At 41.6% G+C, this 27,171-nt stretch overlaps 1 protein-coding gene across 2 annotated transcripts in view; it reads left to right on the plus strand.

Annotated features, from left to right (window-relative positions):
* LOC137236999 (U3 small nucleolar ribonucleoprotein protein IMP4) overlaps positions 1-14,908 on the plus strand; it is a 194,142-nt gene extending 179,234 nt beyond the window's left edge. For both annotated transcript variants that reach the window (XM_067760120.1, XM_067760121.1), the window contains exon 2: positions 9,326-14,908. In XM_067760120.1, coding sequence (XP_067616221.1) covers positions 11,837-12,889 — 1,053 coding nt within the window. In that variant the 5' untranslated portion in view covers positions 9,326-11,836 and the 3' untranslated portion in view covers positions 12,890-14,908. The remainder of the gene's footprint in view (positions 1-9,325) is intronic.
* The last annotated feature ends 12,263 nt before the right edge of the window (positions 14,909-27,171 follow it).

Genomic DNA, 27,171 nt, shown 5'->3' on the forward strand with positions numbered 1-27,171 from the left:
GAAAATCTTGTGTACGCTTCAAGTAACAACGGCAACGAACGAGAGATCTTTTTCAACTCTTAGACTGATTAAAAAATATTTGAGAAACACGATGAGTGAAAATCGATTGAATGGCTGTGCATCACTAAGGATCCACCGTGATCAAATTTTTACCGTTGATGAAGTTTTAGATGAAATGGCAAAGAAAAGCCGACGCATGCGCTTGAGTTTTTAATGTAACTTTTTTATATCATATTCTAAATACACGTACTTTAATGTTAAAGCTAAAGACCACATTTTTTTTATTTATTTAACTGAAAGAAAAAAAAATTTGTTTAACCCCCCAAAGCAATTTTTGGGCTACGCCCCTGGTACGTAGCATTAAAAAAGTAAGTATACAATTTTTATCAAATTTGGTTACAAGTAGAGCTGCACCAAACCAAGACTCTTATTTTGTTGACCTGTGTAATATTTACCCTCCGCCTTCGAACTAAAATATTTACACTAAAACAAGTATTTTTATCTTTTTTCCCAAAATGTTTGAACGCATTTCTACAGTTGTAGGTCAAACTAAAGTTTACTGAAATTTTTGGCCCCTTTTTCGTTTTAGCTGGCACATTTTTTGTTCTGGCACCCGCTTCAACTGGCGCGAGGGATTTATCTGTGATTGTTGCCAGCACAAATTTGAGATAAATCCCTCGATAGAGTGAAAAAATGAGAGCGTAAGCAAATGTTTCGTATCAAGTCATCTTTGTCCTCTATAACAAAAAAAGTTTGTTCTGGCCATGGAGGAACTATGTACAATATACAAGGTGGTAGCACGGTCCCAGCTGATTTATTCTTTTTTAATATGATTTGATACATCAACTTCCGGCGCATTACGATTTTGACATTAGTCCATCGATTTACAAGAACAAAGTACATGGAACTTTTATTTATGTTTGTAGGTATGTCACCATGCTACCACCTTGCATAGTTCCGCCATGGTTCCGGCTGAATGTCAGAGAGGGAAGGGGAGATATCATTTTTGCATTATTGTCCCTTCATATATTGTATACATTCCCCCTCATTTTTTTTGCTTTCTTGCCAGTGCTTCGCCCCATCCAATAGGTGCGACCGATCACAAATTGTCATCAATAGCCTCTAAGGCAAGGTGCACACGAGGCTACGCGTCATAGACGCTGCAGGCGAAATCTGTACCCTTTGATGTCGAACACATGTACTTGAATGGAGCTGCATACGAGGCGTAAGCTGCATGAAAGCGACAAAGCATGAAAGTTTCATGTAGCTAAGCGTACAGCAATGTTGGTCGCTGAGCGTACGTACACTAGAAAAAAAGGAAGAACAAGATGTTTGTTTACATTTTTTGTATGCAAATTTGTGTAATTAGTTAGAAAATGTTACTTTAGTTAAGAAAAGTGCGTTAAGGTATATTACCAAAGCGAAAAAGAGTATTCAACACCATAACAGCTTGGTTAGACATTATTGAAGCGTTTAAAAGGCTAAAAAAGTGTTGGAAACTAGAAATCATCTTTTTCTCTAGTCCGCGGTGGTGTAGAAAAAAAACAACGTTTAATACTTATTTTCCTTTGGTTTCGGGGACGGATATACCTGGAGAAATTTATTTTTTTATTTTTTTCAATAATTGTTTGCTTTTTGTAGCGACGTTCGAAAGTAGCTTCGTGTGCAGATCTTGAGGCGTAGAGAAATCGTAGCTGCATGTCATATCTTATACACGTCTATGAAGCTACGCCTCGTGTGCATCTTGCCTAACGGGATTCCAAGGAAACTGTCTGTTTCAACAGTGGTGGACCATAATGAGAGGGGTGTTATAGGCGTTGGTTCCACATTACAATTAAAGAGATGGTTGGTGTCATGTGGGGATACATTGCAAGCAGGGCATACATTTTGTATGTCGGGGTTGAATCTGGATAGGTAAGAGTTTAACCTGTTACAGTATCCAGTTCGAAGTTGAGCTAGAGTGACTCGCGTTTCCCTGGGGAGTGTGCGTTCTTCTTCCGCAAGTTTTGGGTATTGTTCTTTGAGTACTGGATTCACCGGGCAATTCCTGGCATAAAGGTCCGACGCCTATTTGTGGAGTTCACTGAGGACCTGCTTGTGTTTTTTGGCTTCATACGGCTGAGTTCTAAGGTGCCGTATTTCCTCATAATGCTTACGAAGATGACCCTTAAGCCCCTGTGCGGTGTTGGCTCATCAATCAGATGCCTGTTGGGGTGCCCAGGTTTCTGAGTATTCAACAGGAACTGTTTGGTTAGCATCGCATTTCTCTCCCTGATGGGGAGTATTCTCCCCTCATTATGTAGATGGTGTTCTGGGGACATAAGAAGACAGCCCGTGGCGATTGTTGTTATTGTTGTTGTAGCAGTGCTTCGCCCCACCAACCAGCCGCGACCGATCACAAATTGTCATCAATATCCTCTAACGGGAGTCCAAGGAAACTTGCTGTTTCAACAGGGGTGGACCATAAGGAAAGGGGTGTTAGAGGCGTTGGTTCCACATTACCTTTAAAGAGATGGTTGGTGTCATTTGGGGACACATTGCAAGCGGGGCATCCATTTTGTATGTCGGGGTTGATTCTGGATAGGTAAGAGTTTAACCTGTTACAGTATCCAGAACGAAGTTGAGCAAGAGTGACACGCGTTTCCTTGGTTAGTATGCATTCCTCTTCCGCGAGTTTTGGATACTTTTCTTTGAGTACTGGATTCACCGGACAATTTCCGGCATAAAGGTCCGATGCCTGTTTGTGGAGTTCACCAAAGACCTGCTTGTGTTTTTTCGCTTCATATGGCTGAGTTCTCAGGCGCCGTATTTTCTCAAAATGCTTACGGAGATGACTCCTTAAGCCCTAGGCGGTGCTAGCTCATCAATCAGATGTCTGTTGGGATGCTCAGGTTTCTGGGTATTCAACAGGAACTGTTTGGTCAGCATCTCATTTCTCTCCCTGATGGGGAGTATTCTCGCCCCATTATGCAGATAGTGTTCTGGGGACATAAGAAGACAGCCCGTGGCGATTCTGAGAGCAGTATTTTGGCAGGCCTGTAGCTTCTTCGAGTGGGTAATTTTTAGGCTTGGCGACCATATGGGTGACGCGTAGCATGTAATCGGCTGGCTAATTGCTATGTATGTACTCATGAGCGTTTCTTTATCTTTTCCCCAAGTACTGCCAGCGAAGGATTTGAGGATTTTGTTACGGCTCTGAATTCTCGGAACAATTGCGGCTGCATGCTCACCAAAATGTAGATCCTGATCAAACCTCACACCCAATATTTTGGGGTGTAGGACAGTCGGTAGCGTAGTGCCATCGACGTGGATGTTCAAAATAGTCGACATTTGGGACGTCCATATTGTAAATAAGGTCGCGGAGGATTTAGTCGGTGATAATGCCAGGTTTCGCGAGGCGAAAAAACTGGAGAGATCAGGGAGGTAGCCGTTTATTCTATTGCATAGCTCATCGATCTGTGGGCCTGGGCCTGTGGCCATTATTGTGCAGTCATCGGCGTAGGAAACGATTGTGACTCCTTCCGGTGGTGAAGGTAGCTTAGATATGTAGAAATTAAACAAAAGTGGGGATAGGATACTACCATGTGGCACCCCTTGTTTAATTCTTCTTGGTTTTGATATTTCGTTTCTAAATTGCACCGATGCCTGCCGACCACCCAGATAATTTGCGGTCCACCTTTTAAGACATGGGGGAAGGGTAGACCCTTCCAGGTCTTGCAGTAACGAGCCATGGTTGACCGTATCAAAAGCTTTTGATAGGTCTAGCGCTACGAGTACTGTTATATGGTGGGGGTTTTGATTTAAACCGCAATTTATCTGGGTGCTAATGGCATTTAGCGCGGTGGTAGTGCTATGGAGTTTTCTGAAGCTATGCTGATGACAGGCTAGCTGCAAATTTGCTTGGAAATAGGGGAGCAAAATGGCTTGAAGCGTCTTTCCTACTACTCCTATATCGGACGATGCGACTCTCCTATGTTAGCTGGTTTCCCAGGCTTTAATATCGGGACCACCTTGGCCATTTTCCATTTTTCGGGTATGACAAAGGAGGAAAGAGACATGTTGAAGTCATTCGCTAAATATTTGAAACCTCTTTCCCTAGGTTTTTAAGCATCGGCATGGCTATGCCGTCTGGGCCCACTGCTTTGGATGGTTTAGCGTGACCAATGGCATCTCTGGCGGTGATGGTAATTGGTGACGCGCTGAATTTATGTTTATGTGCGTGTCTGTTGGCTCTCCGTCTATCTTTGTCGACCGTAGGATGCATTATATATTGTCGGCAGAAAGCGCTCGCCCATTTTTCGCACCCGACAGCACTTTGTCGCCAAAGGCGATGGAAACTTTGTCTTTGTGCTTAGTCGGATTCGATAGGGACTTTACGGTGGACTTTAGGTGCTCCTCCCATTTCGCCCGCTTGTGTTCGTCCACAAGCAATCTGATGCGTTGGTTTATATCCCTTATTTGGGGGTCGCCTGGATCAAGATATCTTATAAGGTCACGTTCTCTCGCTAAGTTTGCGGCCTCCGCCGGGAAGTGGGGCCGGATTTCGGGAATTCTCCCGGCGGGAATGAAACGTGCCGAGGGGGATTCAATGACCTTACGCTCCCCTTGGCGGGCATCAGTCGGGATAGGGAGGGCAGCAAAGCGGTTGTCTGTAAAAGATTTATATTCTTCCCACTTTCCTTTTTTGAAGTTTATGAAAGTGCGTTTTTCGGTGACGATGAAGTCGGCGGTACGCTCGAGCGAAATAAGTATAGGCACGTGGTCGGATGCCAATGTTACCATCGGTTGCCAGTTGACGCAGTGTACGCGTTCTGCGCTCACGATTTAGATATCTGGCGAACTGTGACAGCTTCCTACCATACGTGTGCGGGCGTCTCCGTTTATTGTGCAGAACGTCGTTTCTTCTATTTGATCCGCCAACATCTCACCCCTGCTATCCGCCCGCAAGTTTGAGTGCCATAGATCGTGATGGACATTGCAATCGCCTAAGATAATGCGATTGTTGCCAGTGAGTAAGGCTCTGATATTAGGGCGGTATCCACTGGGGCAACAGGTGGCAGGAGGAATGTAGATGTTGATGATTTCTAGGTTTGCATCGCCTGACCGGACAGATAGGCCTTGACGTTCTAAGACATTGTCCCTGCGGTCGATGCCAGGATCAAATATATAATATTGCACAGTGGTGTATGATCAACGCGAGGCCGCCTCCATTTCCGCTCTCGCGGTCTTTCCTGTGGACATTATACCCAGAGCAGGTCTGCAATGCAGATCTTGCTGTGAGTTTAGTTTCTTGAATCGCAGCAATGCGGATGTTGTGCCGCTTCATGAAATGGACTATCTCCGTAATCTTCCCAGTTAGTACATTACAGTTTAACTGCAGAATTCACGTCGCCGCTCCATGGGTAAGTGACGGGTGACTACGCCTGGGTTGAGGAAGGCAAGGACGCAATTGCTGTTGTGTTGGGTTTGCGACCTGGCAACATGGCGCAATGAAACCCGTCGGGGGGTTGGCGTCGCGGAGACCAGAACATCTAGGAAAGTGGCACCACCCAAGGCAGGAGCTGCATTGGGCGGATGTCGCAAACATATATATTCTGTGCTGGGAAACGGTCCAAACGGAGGTGGTGACTATGAGTCTGTTTCCCTGACCTACACGATTTCTGCCGGAAAAGAGGGGGGGGGGGGGGGGAGAAGACGGGGGCAGGGGCTGATGCTCAGCATTGCTACCGACTCTACTACGAAGATATTAGTTATGAGTGGTAGTAGCTGTTTGAATTGTTGGCGCCGTGGGGCGCGAGCAGCAGCGGGTACTTGTGGCTTGCTGAGCAGCGGGGCTGCTGGCAGGTAGTGGGGTGGCGCTTAGGCGTAGACTACGGGACGCCCTTGGGCGTGAACAGCACGGAGCCACAAAAGATTTATAAAAGTTACGTGGATGTCGGGTTTTGGGATCAAGCCCAGAACAACCTGTCCAATGCAACCATCCCTTACACGTGACACACTGAACAGAGTATGACCGTCCTAAAAAGAATCTTTTCCGGCAGATGCAGCAAAACCATTTCTCAGGACCGGCGTCAGGAAACGGACCCGGATTGGATTCGATACCTTCCCGGAGCAAGAGAATATGGAGCATTCCCGCTGCAAGGATCTGCTGAGAGAATGACAATTTGTGGGAGGGACGCAACAAATTAAATGGGGTGGCGATTCTGAGAGCAGTATTTTGGCAGGCCTGTAGGTTCTTCCAGTGAGTAGGTTTTAGGCTTGGCGACCATATAGGGGACGCGTAGCGTGCAATCGGCTGGCCAATTGCTTTGTAAGTGGTGATGAGCGTTTCTTTATCTTTTCCCCAAGTACTGCCAGCAAGAGATTTGAGGATTTTATTACGGCTCTGGATTTTCGGTACAATTGCCGCTGCATGCTCACCAAAATGTAGATCGTGATCAAACGTCACACCCAAGATTTTGGGGTGTAGGGCAGTCGGTAGCGTACTGTCATTGACGTGGATGTTCAATATGGTCGACATTTGGAACGTCCATGTTGTAAATAAGGTCGCGGAGGATTTGGTCGGTGATAATGCCAAGTTTCGCGAGGCGGAAAAACTGGAGAGATCAGGGATGTAGCCGGTTATTCTGTTGCAAAGCTCATCGATCTGTGGGCCTAGGCCTGTGGCCATTATTATGCAGTCATCGGCGTAGGAAACGATAGTAACTCCTTCTGGTGGCGAAGGTAGCTTTGATATGTAGAATTTAAACAAATGTGGGAATAGGACACCACCCTGTGGCACCCCTTGTTTAATTTTTCTTGGTTTTGATGTTTCGTTCCTAATTGCACCGATGCCAGTCGACCACCCAGATAATTTGCGGTCCACCTTTTAAGACATGGTAGACCCTTCCAGGTCTTGCAGTAACGTGCCACGGTTGACCGTATCAAAAGCTGTTGATAGGTCTAGCGCAACGAGTACTGTTCTATGGTGGGGGTTTTGATTTAAACCGCAACTTATCTGGGTGCTAATGGCATTTAGCGCGGTGGCGGTGCTATGAAGTTTTCTAAGGCCATGCTAATGACAGGCTAGCTGCAAATTTGCTTTGAAGTAGGGGAGCAAAATGGCTTCAAGCGTCTTGGCTACTGGCGATAGGAGAGATATCGGGTGATATGACTCTCCTATGTCAGCTGGTTTCCCAGGCTTTAGTAGCGGGACCACCTTGGCCATTTTTCGGGAATGACAACGGTGGAAAGAGACAGGTTGAAGACATGTGCTAAATATTTGAAACCCTTTTTCCCTAGGATTTTAAGCATCGGCATGGCTATGCCGTCTGGGCCCACTGCTATGGATGGTTTAGCATGCCCGATGGCATCCTCAACCTCTCTGGCGGTGATGGTAATTGGAGACGCGCTGAATTTATGTTTATGTGAGTATCTGTTGGCCCTCCGTCTAACTTTGTCGACCGTAGAATGCATTATATATTGTCGGGAAGAAGCGCTCGCGCATTTTTTCGCATCCGACAGAACTTTATCGCCAAAGGCGACGGAAATTTTGTCATTGTGCTTAGACGGATTCGATAGGGATTTTACGGTGGACCCAAGCTTACCTACACCGGCAACGTTGCATTCCCCAGCAGTAGTCAGCCATCGTATGCTGATCTCATCGGCCTTGGTACCTCTCTTCCATAGTTTTTAGGTCCTGGTGAAACCGTTCCCCTTGTTCTTCGCTATAGGAACCAAGATTCTCCGGAAACTGGTCAAGGTGGCTGTGGAGATAATGGACTTTGATGGACATGTTACATCCTAAGTTTTTGCAATTCTCTAGCATGTTGTTAACAATATCAGAGTAGTTACTTGATTTGTGATTTCCCAGAAAGTTCTTAGTAACTTCAACAAACGAATTCCACGCAATCAGTTCCAAACGGGTATTTGAATTTGAAAAATCAGTATCTTTTATCAACATTCTTATCTGTGGGCCATCAAAAATACCCGCTTTGATTTTTTCTATGCTTAGCCTAGGAAATTTTTTCGTTATGTAAATAAAACATTGTCCATTTTTACCTAACGCCTTCACAAATTGTTTCATTAGACCCAGTTTGTTGTGTAAGGGTGGCAAAATAATTGAATCTCTTGTAACTAAAGGTGGGTTTATCACATTCTGCTTTCCGATTTCCAACATCTCACGTACAGGTCAGTCCCTTTCTGTCCAGTGTTCATCCCACAGGCAATAAAAACATGGGTATATGGCGTATCCCCTTCGTTGTCCTAACAAAAAGTTAACCACCTTTATATCTACACAAATACTCCAATTATGTTCGTTATACTTGATTTTGTCTAAAACAAGTGCAATATTTTGATATTCTTCCTTTAATTAGATGAATGAGCAATGAGAATTGAACCATATTGGTTGCCATTGTGTAAAAGAACACACTTAATGCTTCGTTTAGAGCTGTCTATGAAGAGACGCCATTCATTTGGGTGGTATTCTGTAAGACCCATTTTGAGAAGGAGGCCTTGCACATCTGAACAAAAAACTATACCATTTTCCGAAATAAAAAATGGCAGCAAGTCTTGCTCTCTTCTACGGTAGAGAGTCACTTTCGTACATGTAGCCAACAAGTTTTTTTCTTTTAATCTAGAAGCCAACACCTGCAGATTCCTTAGATAATTCAAGATCCCTTATTAGATCGTTTAATTCTACTTGGGTAAAAGTTGTTGGCTCACTAGACGCTATTTCTTCGATATCACTATCGCTAGAAACTTCACTATTCGATGATTCACGGGTAGAATAAAATGTTGGAACAAGTGCTTCCACTGAATGTGGTAAAGGTCTCTTAGCGGAATGAACGTTTGGATATATCATTTTTTTAACATTAACACCACGCAAATCGACACAGCAGAAGTAACAGTCATCGAAGAGATTTGTTTGTTGTCTGTATTGCATAGGCACCCCGAATCTCATATGGCTTCTTTTACCACTGTCTCAAGTGTTCACAGGACATTTTGCAAACTATTCGAGGTATCCACGGCTTGTTTTTGTCTACAACTTGCAATTTAAAGTACAAAAAATAAGCACTTGGGGGTTTAAGCCCCCCTTGCCTCCGAATCATTTGATTTTTTAGGTCATTACAATTCAAATATTTGATGTTTTATGTCTATGTTAATAAATTTTTTTATAATTCTGCTACGTATTTACTTTGTTGGTGATATTATATTTTTAATATGCAAGCATATGTATGTACGAAGTGAACACTCATATATTTTAATCATGTTCTGTTTCATAATAATTCTGCAATTTATTAAATATAAAAATGTACATGTTAACTTTTACTATAATTTCATAAAGAAGTTTCCTTGTAAATTTGCCTAAGGACCATCTACATAAATATCAGAGAACAGCAAAAATCGAACACAGCAACGTTCGACAACAACGGCAACATGATCGTGTTCAATGATCCAACTTGCTTAAACGAACATAATCGACATTTAAAATCAATTCAAATCAATATTGCATGCGTGAATATAATCAATTCAGGCGTATTTAATCCGCCTCCAACAATATTCAGACGGCGGCGAAAATCCTATGCGCAGCCGTGCGCGGCGAGTGGAAAGGCGCCAACACGCATTCACTACAATCGTCATCCACAATAATTGCAACGAACCAGTCTTGCACTATCAATCGGCAACCGCGGACGCGATCCTTTTGTATACATTTTTCATACATACTGAGTTATTGGTATTTGAAGTTACCAATTTGTAAAAAGTGAATTGTGTGAAAGTTTGCATTTTTTTCAATAAGAATATTAAAGGAAATTATAACGTTTTCGGAAAAAACTAAAAAATATAAACATCTTTTTATTTGTGCGTTTGAGTGAAGCGAAGAAAGACCAAAGTTGGTCATGGTCCTTCGCAGCCATCTTTGGCCCGCCCTAAAAATTACAAACTATAAAATTTAATTAAAATCGAATTTTCGTTCGTGCAAAAAATAAAAAATAAAAATATAAAACAAGAACTACACAAAAGTGCCACAAAACAAAACTACAGTGTGTACATAAAAATATATCTATACAACGAAATATATATACAATATAACTATAAAACAAATGAAAGCTGAGGAGTGAAGGAATTTAAAAGTGCTTTGTTGGAAAACAAAAAAAAAAAAAGAAATAGATAAAATAAAAGTTACAGTGTGTGTTCAAAATATACACATACATAGCTACATATAGATTGACAAACAAAATAAAATTTTGGAACAAAAAATTTTTTTCCACAAAGAAAGTTACTAAAAAAACCAACCGAGTTTTAAAGTGCTTGCTTAAAAAGCAAATAAAAAAAATATATATACACATACACTTATACATTTACAAAAAAAAAATTGCGAAAAAATTTCAATTTTCAAAAACAAAAAAAAAACTATAGAAATCATCTTTACCCAGCAGCCAAGCAGCAGCAACAGCAGCCAGCTAATCATCAGCAACAATCAACAACAACATACATAAATAAGCAGCAACAGAATACAGGAATCGGTGAGTAGGCAGTTTTTTATTTTTCACAAAAAATAATAAAACTTTTTTTCCACAAAAGTTATATTATTTTTGTAAACTGCAAAAACATATATATATATATATATATCCACATGTATACATGAATATTGCGGAAATTTTCTTACCGTTGGTTTTACTGCAACTTTTTTGCAACCAAAAATTGGTAGAAAATATTCCGCTATACCAATAGGCAAAATCCGCCAATTATATATATATATATATGTGTATACATATTTCTGGTGGTATTTAACCAACAAAAAATTGCAGTTTACTGGCCTACTCAAACACACTGTGCAAGAACAACATCAGCAAAAACTTCTTCTACAGCTGAGTTTACCCCGTTGTTCGCACAGAGCGTTGAACTTGTCGATACAGTTCAACTTCTTCCAAGTCATTTTTTCTTGCTTGCCAGCATATATAAAAATCATAATATTCATACGTACATACTTACATACATGTACAAATAATTTCAAGTTGCTTTTCCAACATTCCTATTTCTCCACTCAGAGAACATCATACGTGTTTACTCACACGTTCAAGTCGCCAGCGACATTCTCCCAGCACATATAGCTACATTAGCAACGAGAGCTGTGTACTGCTGATCAAAGTTCTCAACCTCTCTCATATTTGCAATTTTTTCATCTTTCTTTGCTGCACTATCCCAACAGTGCAATCAAGCGCACTCAGCTTCACAAAGAAACGCGACATTAAAGCGACGAAGAAGCGAATCAAAACAAACTCTTCTGTTTGTAAACATAAACAGAGAAGCTCATCTGATTCACGTGCATACGTTCGCACAAACAAACATATATACATACATACATACGTTTGTATATTGCGCATGCACATTTGTACTTATTCTGTCGTACAAAGCTAAGTTTGAGATATTTTCGTCCCTATAGGAACTTTTCAAAAAATATCCCTACACACCTCAAAGTATTATTATTTTCTAATATATATATACCTATATATACCAGTAATTTACAAATACACGTTTATTTCCACACGTATATATTAGTGAAAAGTGTTTGTGATTTTTTTTTAAATTTTATACTTTTTGTTTTTACAAAACAATATACATACTATTAAATTCCGAATTTGGCGGATTTAAATCATTTAAGGAACGTCCCGTTGTCCGTGCTTGACTATATTTTTCAAAAAAAAAAAACACAAACACCGCCACCAATTTAAATTCCCTTTTTTAAATTTCTGTGACACGAAGAGTTTTCCATCTTCGAATTTTGCGAACGTTCTCTGAGCGGACAAATATTTTATTCGGTGTTTTTTGGTGAAAACCCAAAAGTTTGCATAAAATGCCTCTCAGTCCCCCAAAAACGTCTGAAACCGGGACAAAACCAAAAGGTGGCCCAAAGGAAGAAACGGCCAAGGAAAGGTCAACATCCCCCCGCCGGAAATCCAAATCAGTTGACCCATCCGCGCAAAAGTTCATCGCGGAAAGTGACAATCTGATGAGATACTGTGCAAAATTCAACGAAGCACCGATTCAGGATCACACTGAATCGTATCTCATGATAAAGGACAAATCACTAGATGATTATTGGGCACGACTTCAATCGGTTTACGATCTGGTATTTTCGAAACCAGACGAAAGTTTCCCTGAAGACTTCAAGAGTTCAGTGCAAGGCAAACAATGCGCCTGCCTTGATACGTATGAAGTGACTAAAGCAAAGATTGCCGATCAACTTTCGTTGATCAAAATGATGACAACGCCGAGTCCACCACTCCGCGTGGACCAACCCCCGGCTGAGGCAAATATTTACCTCAAAGTCCCAGCATGCGACACGGAGACCTTTTATGGTGGCTATGAAGAATGGCCCGCTTTTCGTGATATGTTCACAGCGGTGTACATGAACCACCCAAGGCTCTCCCGTGCTCAGAAATTGTACCATCTCCGGTACAAAACGCAAGGCAAAGCCGGCTCCATCGTCAAGCAATATGCGTTGAGCGATGATAACTTTGACCTTGCCTGGGAAGCTTTACGGTCACGATACGAAAACAAGCGAATCCTGGTTGACAACCAAATAAAATCCTTACTGACTCTTGCCACTATTCCATCCGAAAACAGTGAGCAGAAATTGCAAAATACAATCAACAACTGCCTATCTGTCCTTCACTCCCAAGGAGTTACGACAGACAGTTGGGATCCGATTCTGGCGTACATTTGTTCATCAAAGCTCCCAGAAACAACCCTGTCACTTTGGGAACAATCTCTCTCTTCTCGAAGAGATCTACCCTCATGGTCACAAATGAACGACTTTCTCACTCCGAGATATGAAGTCGTTGAAAGGGTCAATAGGCTTCAACCAAGCAAACAAAAACCAGTCGCTCATCAAAATTCTGCGTAAAACAGGTCCTTCAACAGGACGCAAACCCTTGTGGCAGAATCTAAAAAGGAAACTTGCCAATGTTGCAACTCCCCGCACCTTATTAGATTCTGTCCACAATTCAAGCGAATGTCTGTGCAAAACCGGACAAAATTCGTAAAACAAGCTAAGCTGTGCACAAACTGCCTTAGCAGCACTCATATCATCAATGAGTGCACGAGCAAGTGGTCATGTTCGACATGTCATCAACGGCATCACACGCTGTTGCATGCGAGCCCACAAGCTCAACGTTCCACCCCGCGAACGAATGCACCAAACGTGCAGCACACAACTGCTGAGTCAACACCTCCCGTTCGACAAACGCAGAATAGCTCCAATTCTAGCGAGCTACCGTGTTGTTCAAAACACTCACCGGTTCAATCATTGCATGCAGCCAATGATAACCAAATTCTCCTTCCTACTGCTATGGTCGCAGTCGAACACGAAGGGGAATTATTTCAACTGAGAGCCCTTATTGATCAGGGCTCGGAAAGAACTTTCATTTCCTCGAAAGTTCAAAAACGGTTGAAACTTCCATTCGAACATTCAAAGTTCGAAATCTCTGGCATGGGTGGACAAGTCGTACAAAAGTCCTCCAAGCTTTGTCGTTTGACACTGGTTGCATCCAAGGCCATGAAAAAGATAAAGGCTCATGCCATTGTGTTGCCGCAACTAACAAAAAATCTACCAACATCCACCATTAGTCGCAAAATCTGGCAGCAGTTCAAACTCCTTGAGCTTGCTGATCCCAGTTGCCACATACCGGGTCAGACTGACATGGTCATTGGCAGCGACATACTTCCACAAATTCTGCTGGAAGGTATAAAAAAGGTGTGCGGTAGCATACTTGCGCAACAAACCATTTTTGGTTGGATTCTCAGTAGTCCAATAACTGAAAATGTTGTGTCATTCTCGTCAAACGAGACACTCAGTTCTCAACTGAGAAAATTTTGGGAAGAGGAGGAAATTCCACAACCTCCACAGATATCCCCCGAGGATCAAGCGTGTGAGCAGGCATACGCAACAACAACGACACGTGCACCAAACGGTTGATACATTGTGCGACTTCCATTCAAGGAAGAGTTTCCTGAAAAACTCTCCCTCGGCAAATCCCGCCCGGCTGCTCTGCAGCAGTTTTTCAGCATGGAGCGATCGCTTCAGAAAAAGGGGGAGTTAGGTACAATGTACAACAATGTGTTGCAAGAATATCTCGACCTTGATCACATGGAATCTACCGACCTATGCGAAATAACTTCGAATGGCAAGGTCTTCTCATTTTACTTGCCACATCATGCGGTAGTCAAACCAGATAAGGTCACCACCAAAGTTCGTGTGGTTTTCAACGCCTCTAAAAAATCTGGGTCAGGAAAATCCCTGAATGACGTGCACTGGTCCAACTCTCCAAGCAGATCTCATGCTACTAATCCTACAGTGGCGCATGCATAAGTATGTGTCAATGGAGACATTGAAAAAATGTACCGTCAGATCCTTATACACGAGGACGACAAAGATTTTCAGCGAATCCTATTTCGCAAATCGGCCAACTCCAATGTTAGCGATTTCAATCTAAAAACGGTTACATTCGGCGTCAATTGTGCACCATATCTCGCTATTCGTACGTTGCATCAACTATCCGATGACACGAAAGCGACATTCCCGTTGGCTGCAACTATCCTCAAGACGCAAACGTATGTCGACGACATCCTATCCGGAAGTCATACCATCGATAACGCCACTGAATCACTCGTTCAAGTGATAAACGCCCTAAAATCAGCTGGTTTCATACTAAAGAAACTAACGGCTAATCACCCGGCCATATTAGAACAGTTTCCGAAGGAGGATCTTCTAGACTCGAACTTCTTAAAATTTGAGAGCACTTCCAATACCAAAACTCTTGGCATTCGATGGAAAGCGCTCACGGACAAATTTTCATACACCATTCTGCCGGAACACACCCAAAATTCGGTCACAAAGCGACACATTTTATTTTCTGTTGCAAAACTTTTTGACCCGGCAGGATGGCTGTCGCCAGTTATGATCCAGGCCAAGATGCTTCTCCAAGAAATCTGGCTGGATGGCAGCGATTGGGATGAAAGCGCCAAACCCGCAACATTATCAAAATGGCAACATTTCGCAGAAAATCTGCCAGCCATTTGCCACATCGAAATCCCTCGATGGGTTAATGTCGTTCCAGGGCAAGACACCCAAATCCACGGGTTCTGTGATGCCTCGGAAAAAGCATATTGCGCAGCGATTTACATCCGCACACATGTGGGCAACCAAATGAAATCTTCTATTTTGGTTGCGAAAGGCAAAGTTGCCCCCATAAAAACTGTAAGCTTGCCCCGCTTAGAGCTATGTGGTGCAGTCCTACTCGCCCATCTGGCTTCAACTGTTCGAAAACAGCTCGACTTACAAGCATGCAACACATTCTTATGGTCAGATTCTGAGATTGTACTAGCCTGGCTAGAGAAATCTCCGTCGACCTGGAAGACTTATGTGGCCAACCGTACCTCTCAAATTCGAGAATATCTTCCCAGCGGCACCTGGTGCCATGTATCTAGCCAAGACAACCCTGCTGATCTTGGCACACGTGGTTACAAGCCGCATGATTTGATAGGCTCTTCACTTTGGTGGCACGGACCACAATGGCTTTCTTGCCACATTTCGGCATGGCCAAAGCCGAAAGCAGGTAGCGCTTCTCCACCCGAGAAACGCAAGGTCGAAGCATATCACGCACTCGAGGAAGAGGACGACATTCTTCAACGTTTCTCCTCATACTCTCGAGCTCTCCGTGTGATTGCATACGTGTTCCGCTTTGCGAACAATGCCTGCAACAAATTCAAATCGGTGGCAACAACACATAATCCCCATCTGGCGTACAAAGAGTTGCAACATGTGAAAACGCGGCTTGTGGCAATGGCACAATCTCGCCATTTCGGGGTGGAAAAGAGCGCCTTACAAAACAATATGCCAATAAGCAAAAAGAGCTCCCTTCTGGCTCTTGACCCATTTCTGGATGGATACGGGCTCCTACGTATCGGTGGAAGATTGGAACATTCTACAATACAATACATCGAGAAGCATCCAGTAATCCTTCCTCCGGATTCAAGGCTCTGCCAGTTGTATCTGGAGTTTTTACACCGCCTGCTTCTTAATGCAGAAATGCGGTTAATGCTCCAAATGGTGAGGCAAGAGTACTACGTACCAAAACTAAAGCCTCTTATAAAGAAATGCATTTTTCAATGCAAATCTTGCACGCTTTTCAAACAGAAAACGCGCACGCAAATAATGGCAGCTCTACCACCTGAGCGCTGCAATTTCTCACTCCCCTTTTCCACAACAGGAGTAGACTTTGCAGGTCCATTCCAAATAAAAGCATCGGTTCTGAGGTCGACCACTATCATAAAAGGGTACGTGGCTGTATTCGTCTGTTTTTCCACAAAGGCAGTACACCTCGAGCTATGCTCCGACCTTACCACCGAAGCCTTTCGCGCAGCATTCGCCCGATTCGTTGGCAGACGAGGTTATCCCTCAAAAATGATGAGCGACAATGGTAAAACGTTCATTGGCGCTCAGCGCGCACTCGAACGCGACATCGTTAAATTTCTTAACGAATGCTCTGCGGACATTGTGCAGAAATATGCCCCCCAGGGAATAAACTGGCAATATATTCCACCCACCGCCCCTCATATGGGCGGCTTGTGGGAATCCGCAGTAAAAAGTTTTAAAACCCACTTCAAAAAAACCGCTGCATCCCACAAGTTTACATTCGAAGAATTAACGACGCTGTTGGTGCGTATTGAAGCAGTTCTCAATTCGAGGCCTCTAACCTCACTATTTTAGGACCCAGCTGACTTCACAGCGCTCACTCCGGGTCACTTCCTTCGAGGTGCACCGCTATTAGCCATTCCTGAGCAAAACGCGGAAGACCTCTCCTGGATAAATCGATGGGAAAAACTCAAATCGCTTCATCACCAATTCAGTCGACGCTGGAAAGAGGATTATCTGAAGGACCTTCAGAAACGCTATAAATGGCAAACGCCACAGCGAAATCCTCAACCAGGCGACCTCGTCGTAGTTAAAGAAGATTCACTCCCACCCACCGAGTGGCGTCTGGGACGAATCGAGAACGTTCGCCTCGGACCTGACAACCATGTTCGGGTTGTAGAGGTTCGCACCCAAAATGGGCTTGTCATGCGCCCCTTAGTTAAACTGTGCTTTCTTCCAATGGAGCGACCACAGGGCTCTAACTTATATACGTTTCCCCTGTATAATTAAATTTCCGTATCATCAGCTGTATCCAACTACTTCTCGTTTCTCTCTCTGCTCTTGTACTTTCATGACGACACCATCATGACATCTCGACCAGCATGTTAACTGGCTCCCACGGCAGAGGCCGACAACTGCATTCAGTGTCGGCTCTGCCACCGCTACCACGCGCTGCGGACCTGTCCGGCTTTTAAGGCGATGCGGTCACCGCAGCGTGCAACAGTGGCCAGAGCCCAGGGTTACTGTTACAATTGCCTAGCCCTCACACATACAACGGGCGAATGCGACTCCCGAGGGTCGTGCAAAAGGGGGAGTACCACGGAAACCGGCATCACCGAAGAAGAAGAGAGAGAAGAAGGCCACCTGCGCCTGTAGGGCACAAAAGGCGCACCCGGCAACCAAATTTGCGGCAACCCCCAAAACGGAGCGGACGGACAAGCGCACGATCGCGCGCACTTCACAAGGCCTGCAAACGGCGCAATGTCAACGGCGCAACACCAGCCGCGCCTTAGATACGACCATCCGCGCCCTGCAGGAACTGCAGAAGGTGCTCACTAGCACCTCCCTGCAGGGCGGGCAGGATGTTTAAGCCGCCTCCAACAATATTCATACGGCGGCGAAAATCCTATGCGCAGCCGTGCGCGGCGAGTGGAAAGGCGCCAACACGCATTCACTACAATCGTCATCCACAATAATTGCAACGAACCAGTCTTGCACTATCAATCGGCAACCGCGGACGCGATCCTTTTGTATACATTTTTTATACATACTGAGTTATTGGTATTTGAAGTTACCAATTTGTAAAAAGTGAATTGTGTGAAAGTTTGCATTTTTTTCAATAAGAATATTAAAGGAAATTATAACGTTTTCGGAAAAAACTAAAAAATATAAACATCTTTTTATTTGTGCGTTTGAGTGAAGCGAAGAAAGACCAAAGTTGTTCAAGGCGTTTGCTCGTTTGCCTCAACAGCGCACAGTGTTTCGTGTAGAACAAGCTAGCTGGACAAAATTATTTTATGAGATTTTCCGTTTCATATGCAGTCATTTATTACAACTACGTCATTTTTTTCAGCCATATGTTTTTTTTTTTTATTTTTTTCCAAAATTTTACTTCATATGCATATATTTGCTTTTTCATATTCAGTAACGCATGTGAATAAGTGACATAGATCCAAAAAAATTTAAAGGACTTAAGAATATTACTTTATTGTAGTTAAATTGAATGGAATACAAATTTCAATACTCTAAAAAATTCTAAAAATTCGGAAAAAAAATTAAAATTTTTTATGAAAATTCGTCGAACTTTTTAAATATAATTTAGTTTTTGTTATAGATCGTGACAAATTTTCTTATGGGAAATTTGTTAAAATAAATTTGCGAAAGCGAAAATTGTAAGAATTGTCCAAAAAGGGGTGTCTACTTATTTATGTGAGTGACTGTACATAAGTACATACATATCTTGTATTTATTTGACTATTTATCCTGGCACTACAATTTTTACAGAACTATTTTATAATACCAATCAGGAATGTAAAAGTGAATTACAATAATAATAATAACAATGTAAATAATTAAATTAATTATGTCAAAATTACTTATTACAAAAACTTAAAAGTAAAGTATCATACAAAGTAGAAAAGACAATAGATTTAAATTGAATAAAACCTGATCCAACAAAAAGTTATAGCGTAGGTTATCTTTTATAATTATGTTAATATTCGCTATCATCACTTTCATTGGATGAGTCACTTGTGGAATAGTCATGAACATCAGCAACACTACTGTGAAAGCTTGAAACAACTGGGGTATTTATTGACTCCTCAACATCATCGGGGGACAGTAAATTTAAGACTTCTGAAGTCAGACTTTTAAATTTTTTCTTAGGTATCTCCCTAAAACTGTTAACTAAAGGATCCAATGTTATAAGCAACATATTCATAACATCTCTATTCGTGGCTTCACGCGTCTGCCTTTGTGTGTTATAATCCCTGAATCGTCTCAAATCTTTGTTACGGAATTCCTGTGCTTCCTCGGAAAGTTGACCAATAGGTAAAATTGCTGATTTTATAATTTCAGTACTATGCACTAAGAATTTATGAACTGTAACAGGCATATGAAACCATGGATAGAGATCTATGTATAGTTTTTTAGTCTCGACCGCAAATTTTTCAAATCTTTGGATATTTATATTGTACCCAGATGCTAATGCGCGAAGGAGAGTGTCGAATCTTTTGATGAGCGTTACATCCAATCCCGTAATCTCAGCAATAGCCTCAGAATTTTCGAAAACTCTACGAGCAGTGTTGCCGTCATTGGTATTGCCGAAACCTGGTTTTGGTTTATCTTCATCAATCCATTGTATGTACCTGTTTTTATGCCTTGGTGACTGGTGCGGTAGGTTGTGGCAGGTTGAAGTCAATGATCTTCGCCTTTTTGCTTTTGGTGTGTTCTTGTTGACCTTGCGCGTTTATTTTTGTATGTTTTATGGCTACGTGTTTGTTCCCTGTACCAGGGAATTGGTTTTGCCGTTTGTAGATCAGCTTTAAAGGTTCAAATATCTCGTCGGAGCTGGTACGTACATACATCCTATTTGATATGTAGAGATAACTAAATCTACAAAAAAAAAATTAAAAATAGATGTGCAAAGAATTCGCAATGGTTCTTTCGACTATTAGAGAATACTTGCGACTATAACATACACTATGGAGCAAAAGTGAACCCTTAAGAATCAATTTTGCAGGTTATGTCATGCACAAAACGTAGTGTTATAATATGATAGAAATCAACCAGGTTATTAGCATCGCCATTGTTTCTGGAGCAAAAATAAATTAATATACAAAAACAACAACAAATACATTTAACACAATTCGTCTTTAGGTAAGGATAGGTATAGTGTTCACTTTTGCACTCATTGAAATTTTTTGCACTTGAATAAAGTAGGAGCGTCGTTTAATACCGTTATTCGGTATTTTACTAAGATATGGGGTTGACTTGGTATTTGCTATTCCAGCTATGATCAGTTTGTCCTAGTTCCCTCTGAAAAGTGGAAATATTAACCTTTATTTACAAAATGAAGCCGCGTAACAACAAAATGATTGCGGAGGTAGAAAAGCTGCTTCAACTGGGCAAGTATACACAGGAAGTTGCAACACAACTTAAAATCTCACAATCACAAGTGATGAAAGTGAACAAATTTAAAAATTTTGGCACCCAGCATTGCAAAAATGACCGACCAAAGAAGATTAGGAATAGCGAAGCGAAGTTTATGGCACGTTTCTTACTGACCGGGAAAGCAAAAACACCAAAAGATGCAGCGCAAAGTATTAATTGTGAAGTTAGTGTTTGGACTGTCCGGCGTGCACTTAAAGGAGTTTGTTGTTTTCCTGCAAAAATGCCCAACAAGCCTAAGCTTTCAGCAAAAAACCGATAAGTTCGGATAGCGTTTGCAGCACGTCATAAAAATTGGACTATTAATGACTGGAGACGCGTTCTATGATCAGATGAATGCGTCTCCGGTCATTAATATTCCAATTTTTATGGCGTGCTGCAAACACTATCCGAGCTTATCGGTTTTTTGCTGAAAGCTTAGGCTTGTTCGGCATTTTTGCAGGAAAACAACAAACTCCTTTAAGTGCACGCCGGACAGTCCAAACACAATTAATACTTTGCGCTGCATCTTTTGGTGTTTTTGCTTTCCCGGTCAGTAAGAAACGTGCCATAAGCTTCGCCTCGCTATTCCTAATCTTCTTTGGTCAGCCATTTTTGCAATGCTGGGTGCCCAAATTTTTAAATTTCTTCACTTTCATCACTTGTGATTGTGAGATTTTAAGTTGTGTTGCAACTTCCTGTGTATACTTGCCCAGTTGAAGCAGCTTTTCTACCTCCGCAATCATTTTGTTGTTACGCGGCTTCATTTTGTAAATAAAGGTTAATATTTCCACTTTTCAGAGGGAACTAGGACAAACTGATCATAGCTGGAATAGCAAATACCAAGTCAACCCCATATCTTAGTAAAATACCGAATAACGGTATTAAACGACGCTCCTACTTTATTCAAGTGCAAAAAATTTCAATGAGTGCGAAAGTGAACACTATACCTATCCTTACCTAAATACGAATTGTGTTAAATGTATTTGTTGTTGTTTTTGTATATTAATTTATTTTTGCTCCAGAAACAATGGCAATTCTAATAACCTGGTTGATTTCTATCATATTATAACACTACGTTTTGTGCATGACATAACCTGCAAAATTGATTCTTAAGTGTTCACTTTTGCTCCATAGTGTATGTAAAATTAAGCCCGGATGTCCGCGGATGCATGCAACTTTTTTGTCCCTAAAGTTAAAAATATAGGGAAAAACACCTTTTCTTCTTAATAACGGAATGTTAAATATATTGAAAATACTCTAATTATGAAAGAATTACTATTAAAAAATTGTACTTACCTTCGAGCTTAGAATCCATCAAAAAAATTATGCAAAAAAGTTTCACTTAAAAGAAATATGAATCTTAATATTCAACAAGAATTTTGCAAATTAATCAATGCATTTTACTGCCATTCCTGCCTTCTTACTTCAATTACTCAATATATATGAGCAAAAATCTCAAAAAAAAAAGCAAAAATCCCGTTATTTTGTTTGTTTTCTTTCATTTCTCATTACACTTTTCTTGGAATAAGAACTTTGTTTTTGTCCAGCTAGCTTGTTCTACACGAAACTTTGTGCAGCGATTACCTTCATAGGAATGAAAAGGCAAATATTTTTAACATTTAAATAATGTTAAATTTACAGCATTTTTTGAAGTACACTTTCCTATTTTGAAATATAATGCAAATTTGATATTATTTTCCATGTGGAAAACACATTATTATAATATAATATCTTCCTTTTTTTGCATGTCAAAAACACATTTCAAAAATGTAGAATTCAAATTATTTGATAAATGAAAAATAATGTGTTTTTCAAATTTTAAAATGTAAAAAACACATTAATGTTTTTTCCGTGTAGATATGGCTTTTTTAAATAAAATTTTTTCTTTTCGATCAGTTTCTTTCTTTTGAATTTTATATATGTATACGTTAGATCTCATGCATAGGCTCAAAAGCATGAATTCTACTTATTTCTGAAGGAGGTACTTCGGTTTTTTTTTATCAATTTATCTATGATTAATATTACAGGAATCCGATCCTGTGGCTTTTCATAATGTTCACATGTTGTTGAAAATCTTGTGTACGCTTCCAGTAACAACGGCAACGAAAGAGAGATCTTTTTCAACTCTTAGGATGATTAAAAACTATTTGAGAAACCCGATGAGTGAAATCCGATTGAATGGCTGCGCATTACTAAGGATCCACCGTGATCAAATTGTTACCGTTGATGATGTTTTAGATGAAATGGCAAAGAAAAGCCGACGCATGCGCTTGAGTTTTTAATGTACCTTTTTTCATATCATATTCTAAATACACGTACTTTAATGTTAAAGCTAAAGACCAATTTTTTTTATTTATTTAACTGAAAGAAAAAAATTTTGTTTTGAACCCCCAAGGCAATTTTTGGGCTACGCCCCTGGTACGTAGCATTAAAAAGTAAGTATACAGTTTTTATCAAATTTGGTTACAAGTAGAGCTGCACCAAACCAAAACTCTTATTTTGTTTACCTGTGTAATATTTATTTTTATTTCCCAAAATGTTTGAACGCATTTCTACAGTTGTAGGTCAAACTAAAGTTTACCGAAATTTTTGGCCCCTTTTTCGTTTTAGCTGGCACATTTTTTGTTCTCGCACCCGCTTCAGCTGGCGCGAGGGATTTATCTGTGATTGTTGCCAGCACAAATTTGAGATAAATCCCTCGTGAGAGTGAAAAAAATGAGAGCGTAAACAAATGTTTCGTATCAAGTCATCTTTGTCCTCTATAACAAAAAAAGTTTGTTCTGGCCATGGCGGAACTATGTACAATATACAAGGTGGTAGCACGGTCCCAGCTGATTTATTATTTTTTAATATGATTTGATACATCAACTTCCGGCGCATTACGATTTTGACACTAGTCCATCGATTTACAAGAACAAAGTACATGGAAGTTTTATTTATGTTTGTAGGTATGTCACCATGATACCACCTTGCATAGTTCCGCCATGGTTCCGGCTGAATGTCAGAGAGGCAAGGGGAGATATCATTTTTGCATTAATGTCCCTTCATATATTGTATACATTCCCACTCATTTGTTTTGCTTTCTTGCCAGTGCTTCGCCCCATCCAATAGGTGCGACCGATCACAAATTGTCATCAATAGCCTCTAAGGCAAGGTGCACACGAGGCTACGCGTCATAGACGCTGCAGGCGAAATCTGTACGCTTTGATGTCGAACACATGTACTTGAATGGAGAGCTGCATACGAGGCGTAAGCTGCATGAAAGCGACAAAGCATGAAACTTTCATGTAGCTAAGCGTACAGCAATGTTGGTCGCTGAGCGTACGTACGCTTGAAAAAAAGGAAGAACAAGATGTTTGTTTACATTTTTTTGTATGCAAATTTGTGTAATTAGTTAGAAAATGTTACTTTAGTTAATAAAAGTGCGTGGAGGTATATTACCAAAGCGAAAAAGAGTATTCAACACCACAACAGCTTGGTTAGACATTATTGAAGCGTTTAAAAGGCTAAAAAAGTGTTGGAAACTAGAAATCATCTTTTTCTATAGTCCGCGGCGTTGTAAAAAAAACAACGTTTAATACTTATTTTCCTTTGGTTTCGGGGACGGATATACCTGGAGAAATTTATTATTATTTTTTTTTTTTTCAATAATTGTTTGCTTTTTGTAGCTTCGTGTGCAGATCTTGAGGCGTAAAGAAATCGTAGCTGCATGTCTTATACACGTCTATGAAGCTACGCCTCGCGTGCATCTTGCCCAACGGGAGTACAAGGAAACTTGCTGAGAGGGGTGGTATAGGCGTTGGTTCCACATTACAATTAAAGAGATGGTTGGTGTCATGTGGGGATACATTGCAAGCAGGGCATACATTTTGTATGTCGGGGTTGAATCTGGATAGGTAAGAGTTTAACCTGTTACAGTATCCAGTTCGAAGTTGAGCTAGAGTGACTCGCGTTTCCCTGGGTACTGGATTCACCGGGCAATTCCTGGCATAAAGGTCCGACGCCTGTTTGGAGTTCACTGAGGACCTGCTTTTGTTTTTTGGCTTCATACGGCTGAGTTCTCAGGTGCCGTATTTCCTCATAATGCTTACGGAGATGACCCTTAAGCCCCTGGGCGGTGTTGGCTCTTCAATCAGATGCCTATTGGGATGCCCAGGTTTCTGAGTATTCAACAGGAACTGTTTGGTTAGCATCGTATTTCTCTCCCTGATGGGGAGTATTCTCCCCTCATTATGTAGATGGTGCTCTGGGGACATAAGAAGACAGACCGTGGCGATTGTTGTTGTTGTAGCAGTGCTTCGCCCCACGTAACAGCCGCGACCGATCACAAATTGTCATCAATATCCTCTAACGGGAGTCCAAGGAAACTTGCTGTTTCAACAGTGGTGGACCATAAGGAAAGGGGTGTTAGAGGCGTTCGTTCCACATTACATTTAAAGAGATGGTTTGTGTCATGTAATGTCATTGCAAGCGGGGCATACATTTTGTATGTCGGGGTTGATTCTGGATAGGTAAGAGTTTAACCTGTTACAGTATCCAGAACGAAGTTGAGCAAGAGTGACACGCGTTTCCTTGGGGAGTATGCGTTCCTCTTCCGCGAGTTTTGGATACTTTTCTTTGAGTACTGGATTCACCGGGCAATTTCCGGCATAAAGGTCCGACGCCTGTTTGTGGAGTTCACCAAGGCCCTGCTTGTGTTTTTTCGCTTCATATGGCTGAGTTCTCGGGCGCCGTATTTCCTCAAAATGCTTACGGAGATGACTCCTTAAGCCCCTAGGCGGTGTTAGCTCATCAATCAGATGTCTGTTGGGATGCTCATGTTTCTGGTTATTCAACAGGAACTGTTTGGTCAGCATCTCATTTCTCTCCCTGATGGGGAGTATTCTGGCCTCATTATGCAGATGGTGTTCTGGGGACATTAGAAGACAGCCCGTGGCGATTCTGAGAGCAGTATTTTGGCAGGCCTGTAGCTTCTTCCAGTGGGTAATTTTTAGGCTTGGCGACCATATGGGTGACGCGTAGCACGTAATCCGCTGGCTAATTGCTTTGTATGTAGTCATGAGCGTTTCTTTATCTTTTCCCCAAGTACTGCCAGCGAGGGATTTGAGGATTTTGTTACGGCTCTGAATTCTCGGAACAATTGCGGCTGCGTGCTCACCAAAATGTAGATGCTGATCGAACGTCACACCCAAGATTTTGGGGTGTAGGACAGTCGGTAGCGTAGTGCCATCGACGTGGATGTTCAAAATTGTCGACATTTGGGACGTCCATGTTGTAAATAAGGTCGCGGAGGATTTAGTCGGTGATAATGCAAGGTTTCGCGAGGCGAAAAAACTGGAGAGATCAGGGAGGCTTTGATATGTTGAAGTTAAACAAATTGATCTCTCCAGTTTTTTCGCCTCGCGAAACCTGGCATTATCACCGACTAAATCTTCCGCGACCTTATTTACAACATGGACGTCCCAAATGTCGACCATTTTGAACATCTACGTCGATGGCACTACGCTACCGACTGTCCTACACCCCAAAATCTTGGGTGTGACGTTTGATCAGGATCTACATTTTGGTGAGCACGCAGCCGCAATTGTTCCGAGAATTCAGAGCCGTAACAAAATCCTCAAATCCCTCGCTGGCAGTAACTGGGGAAAAGATAAAGAAACGCTCATGACTACATACAAAGCAATTAGCCAGCCGATTACGTGCTACGCGTCACCCATATGGTCGCCAAGCCTAAAAATGACCCACTGGAAGAAGCTCCAGGCCTGCCAAAATACTGATCTCAGAATTGCCACGGGCTGTCTTCTTATGTCCCCAGAACATCATCTGCATAATGAGGCGAGAATACTCCCCATCAGTGAGAGAAATGAGATGCTGACCAAACAGTTCCTGTTGAATACCCAGAAACCTGAGCATCCCAACAGACATCTGATTGATGAACCAGCACCGCCTAGAGGCTTAAGGAGTCATCTCCGTAAGCATTTTGAGGAAATACGGCACCGGAGAACCCAGCCGTATGAAGCGAAAAAACACACGCAGGTCCTTGGTGAACTCCATAAACAGGCGTCAGACCTTTATGCCGGGAATTGCCCGCTGAATCCAGTACTTAAAGAAAAGTATCCAAAACTCGAGGAAGAGGAACGCATACTCCCCAGGGAAACGTGTGTCACTCTTGCTCAACTTCGTTCTGGATACTGTAACAAGTTAAACTCTTACCTATCCAGAATCAACCCCGACATACAAAATATATGCCCCGCCTGCAATGTGTCACCACATGACACCAACCATCTCTTTAATTGTAATGTGGAACCAACGCCTCTAACACCCCTTTCATTTTTCATTTCATTTATTCGGAAAAAATTCATTAGTACAATAAGACAAATTGTCTTTTGTAGTACAACAAACATAATTCATATAATTCATTTAAATAAATAAATAAAAGATGCTAGAAAACAAGCATATCAAAAACAATACTACAAAACTTTAAATTTTTAATTTTTTAAATTTTAAATTTTGGTTAAATTAGATTAAGATAAGATAAAAATAAAACAAATGCCCAGTTTAAGTTTGTTGACTAGAAAAATAACTGAAAATAATAAGTTTGTAGTTGCTTTGGTTTACATTATTCCTAATTGCAGCTGGGATAGAGTTCCAAATACGTACGGTGTTGACGAAAAACAGCCTTGTCGAAGCAACGAAGTTAAAGTTAGGCACAACTAGATTACTCGTCCTGGGAGACCTAGTGAATGTCAATTTCTCAAAAAGATATGCTGGTGATTTTGTGACAATCAAGCGGTACAAAAAAATCACACTTCTAGCTTTTTGGTAGTCAAATATGTTACATC

Source organism: Eurosta solidaginis, chromosome 1 (genome assembly GCF_040869045.1).
Source record: "Eurosta solidaginis isolate ZX-2024a chromosome 1, ASM4086904v1, whole genome shotgun sequence".
NCBI classification, from domain to species: domain Eukaryota; kingdom Metazoa; phylum Arthropoda; class Insecta; order Diptera; family Tephritidae; genus Eurosta; species Eurosta solidaginis.